General features: G+C 44.6%; 1 protein-coding gene across 1 annotated transcript in view; it reads right to left on the reverse strand.

The window, feature by feature from the left end:
• The window catches only part of ALDH1L2 (aldehyde dehydrogenase 1 family member L2), an 84,838-nt gene that overhangs the window by 62,295 nt on the left and 9,714 nt on the right, over positions 1 to 12,829 (reverse strand). The window contains exons 2-3 of the mRNA XM_029601528.1: positions 9,608 to 9,752; positions 228 to 462 (exon numbers count right to left, since the gene is read on the reverse strand). Of these exons, the coding sequence (XP_029457388.1) occupies positions 228 to 462; positions 9,608 to 9,752 (380 nt within the window). The remainder of the gene's footprint in view (positions 1 to 227; positions 463 to 9,607; positions 9,753 to 12,829) is intronic.

Genomic DNA, 12,829 nt, shown 5'->3' on the forward strand with positions numbered 1-12,829 from the left:
CCCAACAGAGACTGGTTCTGATTGAGCTGGAAGCACAAAGGAGCAGGAGAAAATTGCTGGGTCCAAAATACAATTTCAAAATATCAACAAGAAAAATAACAAATGCATTGAGTTAGTCCAATAAAATGATCTCACCTACAACGTATTTGTTGACCCTTTTTTCTCTACGCAGCAGCTACACTACTTTATTGTCAGCTTAAGGAAATCTGAATACAAGTAAATCTTACCAGTTAATAGCAGAGGCACCTCTGTGACGGGGAAGTATGGACGGATGGTAGATAATAGAACCGTGCTTAGGATGGTCAATTACATCCATAGGGATGAACTGTGTGCAGAACGGGAGCACATTCAGCTCGGCTCCCACAGATTTATAGGCTTCAACCACTTCCCGGAGAGACTTTCCCTTAACTCTCCATCTGGGGAACTTGAATACTGGAGTCCCATCCTTCTCTGCTGCCACCGCTGAGAAAAATGTCAGAAAAAGCATGTATTGCTACATTAATATTTACACACAGTCTGTAGCCATATTGAGCCTGATTCAAGCTCGTGTAGCTTGCACAAACCTCCTGCGCAGAGGAGAAACATGCGCTAGAAGAAGTCAGATCAGCCAAACCGACTGGCGTGTTTTCCTTTTTCTGGCATGCATCTCCACTCTGCAGGGCCAAGAGAGTCAGAGCCAGGCCTGACATGAGCAATCAAAGGACGTAACAAATCAGTGCAACCCAGGAACCCTGGCTATGACATTCAGAATATTTTAATTGTGAAACATAACTGTAGGGTATTCATTTTGCTCACAACTTAAGATGTGCAGAGTCTGTCTGCACAAAAGCAACGGAGAAACGTAAAAACCTGACAGCAGATAAAGACTACTGGGCTGATCCAGTGGGCCCACTTTCCCTACTTGATCTCCAGCTTTACCTTTGCTTTCCTCCTGCGTAGGATCCTCTGCGTCTGCCCCAGGCTTTTCTGAGGATCAATCCCGCTTTTGTTCCCACAGACCTCCACTGAGAGGATGTTCCCATTCAGCAGGACTGTAACTAAGGGTGGGCGAGAGGGGCAGCTGCCCAGGGCACAAAGGCCTTTCTGGGGGGGGGGGGGCAGGCAGAACCCCCCCCCCCTGAAATGCAAGTATGGGCTGGCAGTGGATGAAGATACTGGAAAGTAAGAGTCCTGCTCTCTTTCTTCTATCTGGGTCGGGGAGAAGAGAAGGAAAGAAGAGAGAGAGAGAAGCGGGTATCAGGGGAGGGAGAGAGGACACAGATGTGCTTGCCTGCCTTGGGCACCAGAATACTCAGCTGCGGCCCTGCCATACACACAGCACTTATCCAAAGAACAACTATTTCTTTATGCTAATTCCTCCCGCGTCTACCCCTTTCTCTAGACTTTTTTTCTTTCCACTGCTAAATCCTGCCCTCCTGTACGTTATTTGTGCCTTGGAAGTATTTGGATCCCTCTCAGGTCTATCTGCCCTCTCTCCTCCTCCAGGGCATACCTGTAGCGTAAAAGGCAAAGAGAATTAAAAAAAAAAAAAAAAAAAAAAAAAAGCACCATGGCTCAGCAAAGAAGCAGGAGAAAGGGTAGCACGAACATTCAGAAAATACAGACACAGAAGGACGAGGACAGGCAAAATCACCAGGAGATCTACAGGAAAGGAAGTTATCCTAGCAAATGGAGGAGGATATTGTTCAATCAGCAAAGGCAGAGGATAAAACTTTCTTTAAATCTACAGGGAGATAGATATTTATTTTTTTAAATAAATAAATAAATAAGTAGAGCACCTTTTATCCTAAAACCCATTATCTGAGAATTCCCAATATTCATACAAAAACTGCATTCCTTACTCTCCAGATAAATGTCTGTTTTCCTAGAACTTGTGCTGCACAGACACATCATAACCTAGTCCCTTTCCTCCTCTTCCTCCTCCCGCCTGCCCACCTGCCATGGCCTGATGTGACCCAGCTATGTCTAGAGAGTTTCTTTAACCTGCTGCTCCAGCATCTCCCTCTCAAGTCACAGTCACTGCATGGTTCAAACAGCTGATCTGAGACTGTGCATATAATGTGGGAGGGAGATATGCCAAGCCACCAGAGGTGTGTGTGACAGAAGCACCAGGCTGGACCAGGTTGGATTGGGCTGTGGGGGAGGGGAAGAGCAGACCGAGTCACAGGAGGTGAAAGGGAAGCTCCAGGGAGAAAAGAGAGAGGGGTGCCGGCAAAGGGAGAGCTCCCAGTGTTATTTTAATTTGAAGTGATATGGTGTCTTGCGGCATTTCTGGTAACGTTGGGTGGTCTTTTTGATCAAAAAAGTGATTATATAAATATTATTAAATAAATAAAAACCATATCCGGCATGGCCCTGGTACTGACCATTCCAGGTAACGGGTACGCTATTGTATAAGAGAAAAGAGGAAGGCTAACAGGGAATGGTAAAAATGAATGGGGAGATTAGGTTTAATGAAGGAAAGGATCAGAAGGAAGCAGATATTTTAAACAAACACTTTTGCATTGTATTTAGCAGGAAAGGAAAAGGTAACAGAGCAAAGATTAAAGACGAGGACACAAAGGGGTGAACACATTATCATTTTCTGAGAAGTTAATATTCAATGCATTAGCACAACTGAAAGGAAACAAGGATCTTGAACGGAATGGGATACATCCTAAATGCTGAAGGAGCTATAGAAGGTATAGAAGGCCCGGGTGAAAAGTGCCAGATTGGCATGCTATGTGTAGGCCACAAATGGCACTGAGGCATCCAGGCCCAGTCTACTGATAGCCTGCTTTATATCCCCCACCCTTGAGGGTCCAGCTATCCTGCCCCAACTGTGAATGTTTGCAACCTTGATTAAAATGACCAGTTTATTTATACCAGAATTACATTATAAATCAGGGAATGCTTATGTTATCACCTTATCTATTAATAAATCAGCATTGAAACACCATCCCCAACATGGGTTACACTGCAGAAATTTCAACCTCACACGTAGCTCTGTTCAATTTACCACTCGAAAGAGGAAAGGTTCCAAGAGACTGGAGAAAAACAGATGTAATACCACTTCAAAATGGAAGGGACAAAGAGGAAGTGGAAAACTACAGACCTGTTAGTTTGTTAGAGCAAAAGATACCTCAGTTTGGGACTGGTGTGCTGTGTGCAAAACCCCAGGATGGCACTGAGGAATCCAGGATCAGACTATTGAGAGCTTGGTGCATGTCTCCATCCCCCCTATAGCAATCCATGTTGGTCCTCAGGGGATTGAAAAGCTATGCAGGGACATCAGGAAGGCATTTTTAGCATCTGGAAGGCTCAGAGGCCAAGGAGCAGTGTGGAATCCCAGTAGAAGACCCATGAGCTCTTAAACCACTGTGTACAGATATTATATGATGCGAAGATACTGGAGTCTTGTTTAATCTTGTAAGTGAAAGTCTTGTCTCATCCATGAAGAAGGATTACTATGTACATTGACACAAACTGGATGTATGAATTGAGCTAAAGCTTTGCCCCAACTATGAGTGTTTGTAATCTGGATTTAAGTTACCTGGTTTTTTTTTATGTCTACAGTTCGTGTAAGTCAGAAAATGCATATGTTACATCCCTACATGCAGATAAACCAGCACTGAAACAACAATCTAAATGGCTTATTACTATAGGAGCTTCTAACCTGACAATTTGACATCAGTAGTGTTGCATCAGAGGTGGACCCTTGGGCTGAGGTGGGGTTGACGCAACCCATAGGCAAGGACCTACGGGTCCCCACCGTCAGTAGGTGGAGTAGGCTGAAACTAAAGGCCGCTGGAGCTTCACCTATACCAGCCCTCGTTCCCCTCAGGTTGAGCCTTTGGGGGCTGGGGCCAGCAGGACTTAGGTGGGCCTCGAGGTTAGCTAGAGATGGAAGGTGATTCAGCCCAGAAACAGCAGCCGGTAGATGGCGTAGTCCTATCCTGGACTGGATTCAGTACTGGAACTCAGGCGCCAAAGAAACAATAAGTAACTGGAGGCGCTCAAGTAAAAGAAGGCCTAGGCTTTGTAAGTCCACATCTAGAGGATAGGTGAAGGGAGGCGTCACTGGCGAGGATCAGAGCCGGCAGCAAGTGGAAGTTGTGGCACGCAACGTAGAACTCTGGACACAGGAAAGTCTGTAGCATAGTCAATCAAAGCAATGGTCTGGGCATGGAGAAGGCAGACATAGTCAATCAAGGCAATGGTCTGGGCATGGAGATGGCAGGCGTGGTCAGGCGTAGCGAAGGTCAGGGGCTGGAGAGAAGCTGAAGAATATTCAGGTGTAGCAAAAGTCCGGGGCTGGAGAGAAACTGAAAGGTAGTCAGGCATAGCAGCGGTCCGGGGCTGGAGAGAAGCTGGAGAGTAGTCAGGCGTAGCAGTGGTCAAATCCAAAGAGTCAGTCCAACACAGACAAAACAGGAACTAGGAGAACAGGAACCACTTCTATTAATTGCATCAGTAGCATGGGTTCTTCTTAGTGTTTGGGTAATTGCCAGGTTCTTGTGGCCTGGTTTTGGCCTCTGTTGGAAACAGGATACTGGGCTTGATGGACCCTTGGTCTGACCCAGCATGGCAATTTCTTATGTTCTTATGTTCTTAACCAGGAACCACAGGAAACAGGAACACAATGAAGAGACTATTCTCGGATCAGCAACGAGTACGAGGAGACCTGTTGCAAAGGCAACGCTATGGAGCGAGGCCTGAGCTTTTATACGCTGAAATCTGACGTCAGCATCTGGGTCCATGGCCAGGTTCCCACGGTGGGCCCTTTAAAAGAACTAATGATGCACGTGTGCACACCTAGGAAGGGGCGCAGCGCTGATGGCAATGTCTATCCGCAGGCAACGCGGAGAAGCCCGACGAGCAGGGACATCTTGGCTGGCAACACTGGGTAGCGTGGCAGGGCCAGAGGCACTGAAGGGAACCTGAGGTCGGAGCTGGTGGCCCAACGCTTGAAGAGGAGCCAGGAGCTGGAGTCCGTCTGAAAAGGTGAGAGGACCGCGCTGCGGGGCACATGTAACAAGTAGAGGGCTAAGTAATTGAAAAACTACTGAAGGATAGACTAGTGTAGAACCTGTGCAGTCAACATTACAGGGATCCTATGCAGCATGCCAAAAAATTTGATTTATTTCTCTGATGAGGTGACCAGAGTAGTAGATTGGAGTTGAGAGAAGGAGTGGGAGCGATACAGTAGATGTTGCCTATCTGGATTTCAGGAAGACCTGTGACACTGTGCCACACAGAAGACAAGGAAGCAGGCTAGTCAGCCTGGGAGTTGGATGAAAAATTATAAACTGGGTGAGAAGTTGGTAAACAAGAAGACTCAGAGCATGGGCAATAGGATCCAGACTGGTGAAGGAAAAGTGATGAGTGGAGTGCCACAAGGCTCAATGTTAAGTTTAATCCTCCCCATGTTTTCTTAAGTGACACTGTGGAAATGGTTAGAAGGGAAAGCATGCCCGTTTGCAGCTGATATGAAAACCTGCAACAGAAGAGACATGCCAGAGACACAGATAAGATGAAAGATGACTTTAAAAAACTGGAAGAAGGGTTTGGTAACCATATTTTAATAAAACAATAAAATCATCCCTCTGAGGTGCTGAAATCCAAGAGCAAAATATTTTGGAGGGGAAGAACTAGTAGTCACCAAACAGGAGAGAAATCTGGGAGTCATTGTGTCTGATGAGCTCATGGTAGTCAGTTAGTATGACAAAGTAGTTGGGAAAGCTAATAGTATGCTTGGGCGTATAAAGAGAGATCACTTGTAGAAAGAGGGAAATAATGTTACCTCTAAACAGGTTTCTGATGAGATCCCACCTTGAGTATCGTGTGCAATTCTGGAGACCAGGTCTACAAAAGGACATTGACACGTGAGAGGCAATTCAAAGGAAGACCACCAAAACAATGCATGGTCTGCACTATGAGCCATACATTGAGAGACATAAGGAGCTAAAGATGTACTTTCTAGATAGAAGAAAGAAGGAAAAGGGGAGATATGAGACAAACATTCAAATATCAATAAAGTACCAGATGGTAGCATTTTCTGCAGCATGAAAAATTCAAGAACAAGGGGTCCTCATATGGACATGAAGGGAAGCTCTAAAAGAATGTGAGAACATACTTTTTTTACCGAGAGGGTGGGGTATGCCTGGAACAGACTTCAAGCATGGGACAGACACAAAGGCACCTTGCTGGTAGGTGGGAAGGGAGAAGGCCACATATTGAGTAAGACTTGTGACAGCATGGTAGACCAGCACAAATAGGCAGGCTGGGAGGACCTCATGATCTTTATCTGATGACATCTTCTCTGTTCTATTTAGGTCATTAAGACTCACCTCAAAGAGTTTATGGACATTCAGGAAGGAAATATATTTTCTCCTGATACATGGTGAGCCTTTAATCATGCAGAAGATAACTGTGGTAATGTATTTTCTCTTTCTGAGAACTATATACCTGTGGGTATTAATTTAACCCAGAATATGTTTTAAGTCTGTTAGATTGAAATGCTTCTATTAGATCTGGCTAAAAAATATGAAATATAGTTTAGTACATACCTTATAAATTCTAAAGTATTGTTTTCTGTGATAAATATAACACTAATCATACTTGCTTGCTTATGAAACAAATAAGATTACACATTGCCAGGTTGCAGCAGAGAAGAAACTGTACACATCCATACAATTACTAGGTAGTCCGCATATTAAGCAGCACAACAGAATGGGTAATAATGGATCTGGTGGTAGCTTTCACTTTTATGTCTAAGGAATTGAACTCTCACTGCCTTCATATAGGGCTGTGAAACTAGCCGACTGGAACTTAATTTCCTGCTTCAGAGGTTCTGTATGTGAACCTTCAAAACTCTTCTCTGAGATTCACTGCAGTCACTGCTACAGTCCTCGATTTCTGCAAAAACAGAGCTGACCTTGCGCAGCACAATACATCTACTCTAATATTTTGAAGCAAGTCTAAATGCAAAAGGAATGACCTTGCAAATAGGACTTCTTACCCACTAGTGCCAACTGCATTTCCAGGCCTGCCTGAGTTCCTGCTCTAAGCTGCAGAAGCATACATCAATGCAAAGCCTAATTCAAATCAAGCAGCTGGAGAGGAGAAGGTCACCAAGAGGAAGGATATTCAGGCAAAACTGCACAGGGCTGTACAGTTCCAGAAATGTTGTGCTCAAAATGGGAATCAGACCTCGGTCATGGCTGCTGAAGAACTAAGAAGCTGCTTGTTTGGGTATACTGAAACTTGCTATATCGAATTATTTGGGGGGGGGGGGGGGTTTTCAGACCCTAATTTTCAGTGATTAGGATTACAAATATATAGTTTGATCGTTTCCAGATCAGAATCTTAGAAACATTAGTAATCCTAAGCACAAAGCACACATTAATATATGCATGTATGTATATATACACATATATACATTAAGAAATACCTATATATAATACACACATATATTTATAAATGTGAATGTATTTACACTATATGCATACAGAAACAAACACACTCACTGAGGGGCCGATGCAGTAAAACATGCACTCAAAACAGGTGATAGTATTGAGCACCCGTTGTCTTAACCTGCATGCAGCCACATCCTCTGGGCACCAGATGCAGTATTTAAATGAGAGGCAGCATTATAAAGGACACACTAAGGGAGAATAGTGCTCAATAGTTTATTGCATCAGGCACCCAATTGCAAAGGATGCTCAATACAAATGTCTGTTTTGATCCTGCTTCTTTTTTGTTGTTTTGCTGAAGTGTATTATATTAGGTGCTCCTTGTATGGACATCTAAATTGTGTGGCCATAAAGAAAAGTGGGTATTTCTGATCAAGCCAAAATATACATTTATTTTTTTCCTCCGTAAGCAGTGGAAGAGGACACACTTATTGTAATACAGGGGACCATATTTTTTTTATTTCTCATGAGCCCTTGAGTGCGAGGTGACTTTACTCCTTCTCTGGGGCTGGAGTTTAATTTCCCACGTTAAAAAGTGTTCATTGGGCGCCCAGCTCTTTCCTGTATTGGGAAGTAATAGCTAATGTTCTTATTTACATAGAATTTACATGTGATGGGCACTATCAGGTATGCATTTATTAGGGCGCGCTAATCTCCTTACTGCATTGGGTGCTAGTCTAGTGCATCCAAAATGCGCGCCCAACCACATGTAAACCCATACACTAGGCTGGGTGCATGTTATTGCATTGGCCCACAATGATTATGAAGCAGCATAAGATAGCACCAGAAATATCTCCAGATTTATGCCCCTGCTTGGCTAGCTGGAGGCACTCATGTTTCATGTGGCTGACAGTCCTCTTAGTGAGGAATAAACAAATCAAACTCAATACATCTGAGCCAATCATCATCTTCTGAAAGAAAACTGGAACTGAGTCTTTTATGCTGTGACTCCTTCTACATCACAAGGCACAGCAAAGCATCCAAAGTTCATATGTTTCTTATTGGTCACTGGGAATAATAATCCTATTGGATTAACAATGGGCTTGCATCTTGAACTCTCCTATTTATAGTTCTTTATTCTGACCCTGTTAGTTATTTCCAAAAATATGAAAACTGTTACAAATGGTTTGCAATGCATGACTGGATACTAGAGATGTGAATCGGAACCAGAATCGGATCCGATTTCAGTTCCGATTCACATCTCTACTGGATACTATTCATTACACTGATAGTTTTCATGGTTTCATAGGTTCTTTCTTCATATGTCTCTGCAGAAAGAACCCAGTAGTTCATACTGCCAGGTTTTTATGGCCTGGTGAGAGAGAGTGAGAGAGAGAGAGAGGTTAGGGGCCACTTTTATATGCATACTGAGACATACAAATAGAACAGTGCACTCTTGTGAAGATTTGATGTCTTTCAGAGTGAGGAAACTCACACAACGATAAGATTTGTACAATGTTCTATCGACCTAGCTTGATGGATTCTCTACCTGGGTAACATCAAGTTAGGTTGAGAGAATATTGTACAAATCTCATCGTTGTGTGAGTTTCTTCATTCTAAAGGACATTAAATCTTCACAAGAGTGCACTGTTCTGTTCGTGTGTCTCACTCTGCATGTAAAAGTGTCCCCTAATCCCTACACTACTACCTAAACCTCACCTCGAGTTACTAGGTGGGCCTCTTATAATGGCATAAATAGCTGCTTACTATGGTGCCAATATCAGAGGCGTCTCTCCCTCCATCTCCCCAGCCTAAAAATGTCCAAAATGAAATTTGCAAAAAAATTGTAAATTGTGTTATGGGCATATCACACAGCTTAACACTATTGAAAAAGGTGTAGTTATTTTCAGCAAAACTGTGCGAAATCATGCATTATGGATTCATGAAGCCAGCCCATTTTTACAAAATCCCCACCCCTGATTCCTCCCCAATCCCTTCCCTTTTAAAAATTTGCATCGCACCATGCGTTATGGTGCTTTTCGCAAGATGCGAAAAACGCCTTAACGCATGCGAAAAACGCCATAATGCGAGTTGGAAAATGACCCTATAAGCTAGAAATACAAAGGAGCAAACTGTCAGGTCCAAAAAAAATAAAGGAAGACAAAAGAATACTCCACTCTCTCATAAATTAGAGAATGATATTATGCACTCACCCAGAGGATCGGCTTTCCCATCCTTATCTGGAACTGTGAATACACCCACTATTTTATGTCCTTCTTTACGTAGATTACTGTAGACTTCTTGTCCAAAAAGACTCTGACCAATTAAGGCTAGCTTTAGCCTATTTTGATAGTAAATCTGCCAACAAAAAATGAAAAAGCAAACTAAATGCAAAAGAATAACAAGAGCATATCCACGGTTCTGAGAGCAGCACACACATGGTTCTATTTTCTTTTCTTGTATTTAGCGATGGAAAGACAAAACACAATCCCACCCATAATTCTGGCATTTGCTTCCAGGATTCACTTCTTGTTGAAGTTCATTCACTTACCTCTCACACCCTGCAGTCCCCACAGAAGAATTTATCCTACCAGAAAGAGCACACACTCAAGCCAAAAGGTAGGAAATGGATTAAAGTTTGTGTGTTTGTTATAAAAAGCTATCCAAAAGTAGAAATAGCTTAAAGTTTGTGTTTGTTTGTCATTCCCTCCCTCCTACCCATCCCTAGCTCATCCTTTGATTTATAGGCAAGAGACACTTTCACATTAAAAAATCAGTCAGCCTTTTATCTAAAACATAGAATTGCCTCAGCCCTTATCAAGAGTTTAATTATCCTGTTGCAGGTCACTACCAGAGTAATAGTGAAGATACCAATAAATTGAAAGGACTCTTATTTACATATTCCTACTCCCTTAGCAACCTAAACTTCACTAAAACTCAACAAAATTAAAGGCATAAATCCAGCAGCAAGAGGTGGGCCTTCCAATCTTGTGCATCAATGTCATATGTATGATTTTTTTACCCACCAGTGAGAAGTTGTATGAGTGCACCCAGTTCAAAGAGCTCATGGCTCTCAAAGAAGGAGTCCAATCTCTGGAGGCTGAGTGGCAGACCAGGAGGAGCTGAGGCTGACAGAGGTATATAGACAAGTCCCAATTCCAGTCTGGCAGCCCTGGTGCTGCCTTGGAGAGGAAGGTCTCCTGGTCAGACAGCATCATCCTGGTGCAGCAGGAAGTGATCCTGTAGCAAGGACCTGCTCTCCAGGTGATGCATTGTTTTCTCACACCAAGGATGTGTCTCCCAGGACTATTGCCCAGGAAGGAAGGGTTAGTTCAGTGGTCATAGTTGTTGATTCAATTATTAGGAATGTAGAGAGCTGGGTGGCTGGTAGACATGAGGATTGTCTGGTAACATGCCTGCCAGGTGCAAAGGTGGCAGACCTCATGTGTCACCTAGATAGGATTTTAGAAAGTGCTGGGGATGAGCCAGCTGTCATGGTACATTTGGGCACCAACAACATAGGAAAATGTGGGAGGGAGATTCTGGAAGTCAAATTTAGGCTTTTAAGTGGAAAGCTGAAATCCAGAACCTCCAGGGTATCAGTCTCTAAATTCTCCCTGTTCCACATGCTGTTATGATATCGAGATGTTTGGTGGATTCTTAGGGGCAACAGTGATAGTGACTCCCATGGGGAGGAGCCCCATAGGGAACTGTAGCACCAGGCTAGACTCAGATGCACAAACACAGAGAACATATCTTTATTATGCAGCTTGTATGGTTCACCAGAGGTGGCAGTAGAGAGTGGTGTCATAGTTAATGGTGTTTGGGTGGATCCTTGGACACTGTGGCAGCTGACCACGCCCACGGGGGGGGCAGTCCCGTGAGGGATCACAGAGTCAGGCTAGACTCCGGTCAGACAAACACAGATTTGAATCTTTTATTAGACAGTTTAAGTGACCACCAGAGGTAGCAGTAGTGAGTAGTGGTTATAGAGCCCGGCGGGGCGCATCTCTCACAGAACACAGGAACAGTGGATCCTCTGCAAGGCAGTGCTGTAGTGGAAAGAGACTGAGAGTTATGAGCACATAATAAGATTAACATTCAGAGTCCCAATGTAAAAATAGGAGAAGCTCCGAGACAGGGAGAGCAGGCCCTCGAGGAGCGAGTACCTGATCCCTTAGAGCAGAGAGACTCGATAGTGTTGTACTCACTTAGCAGTAACAGAGATTCCACTAGACGAGAGGTCTGGCACCAGAGCAGAGAGCAGGCCCTCGAGGAGCGAGTACCTGATTCCAGTGATGCAGTACTGTGGAGAGAGATGGTATCTGTACTCACTGATGGTAACTGTAAGTTAGTTCTTCCAAATAGAAGGGTAGAGGTTGCAGGCAGCGACACAGGGAACATGGGCCCTCGAGGAGCGAGTACCGGTTTCCTGATAGCACCTGAAAGAAGCAGAGAGGCCCCCGAGGAGCGGGTACCCCGTTAGAGACCCCGAAAGGTAGCAAGAGTTCCAGATAGCACTGGAGTGGCAGAGTAGCTTAGGAACGGAGAGCGAATCCCATCCATAAGAATCCTGTTGCTAACTCAACGAGCTAGCAAATACTGTAGGCAGATATACCCAGAAGTTGTGACGTCAGAACACGGGGACGCCCCTGAGGTTCGTACCAACGTAGAGTTAAAGATGAGGGTGGCTTGCGCACGTGTGCCCTATAGAAACCTTGAAGGAGAATGGAGGGAGGCAGCACCAAAGCCGGTCCGGGGACGCCAGAGAGAACGGCAAGCAGACGCCGTGGCGGCCATCAGTCCAAGGAGAGCGGGAGGAGCCTAGAGTAGAGAGAGGTAAGCGGGGCGAAGCCATCGAAGACCGACGGACGCAACAAGTGGATTAGATGGCAACAGTCTGTGATCCTCGGCGGATGAGACCCGTCCCACAATGGTGGTATAAGGCCCCAATGCAGATATCCAGTGAGGCACTGTAGGAGAGACAGACTGGCAGATGTTATAATATACTCCCTTGTAGCTGAGTAGATAGATTTCCCAATGAGCAGTAGAGAGAGGATAGGTAGCAACAGTCTGTGATCCTCGGCAGAGGAGACCCGTTCCACAATGCTTGTATAGGGCCCGATCCAGATGGACAGCGAGGAGCTGTAGATGAACAGACTGGGAGAAGTAGTACTCACTCTCTGTAGCTGATAGGTAGTGTTCCAGCAGGTAGAAGATTTGGTAGCAGGCACCAGGATAAACACACAGGCCCTCGAGGAGCGAGTACCTGGATTCAGGATAGGCACCTGGAAATAAGCAAAGGGCCCCCGAGGAGCAGGTACCCAAGTTAGTAGAACCCCAGAGGGTGTAGATAGCTTCCGGCAGCAGCAGAAGTGGAAGAGCAGCTTCAGACCAGATTGAATCCAATCCGTTGCTAACCCAGCAAGAGTCAG

Source organism: Rhinatrema bivittatum, chromosome 4 (genome assembly GCF_901001135.1).
Source record: "Rhinatrema bivittatum chromosome 4, aRhiBiv1.1, whole genome shotgun sequence".
Taxonomy (NCBI): Eukaryota; Metazoa; Chordata; class Amphibia; order Gymnophiona; family Rhinatrematidae; genus Rhinatrema; species Rhinatrema bivittatum.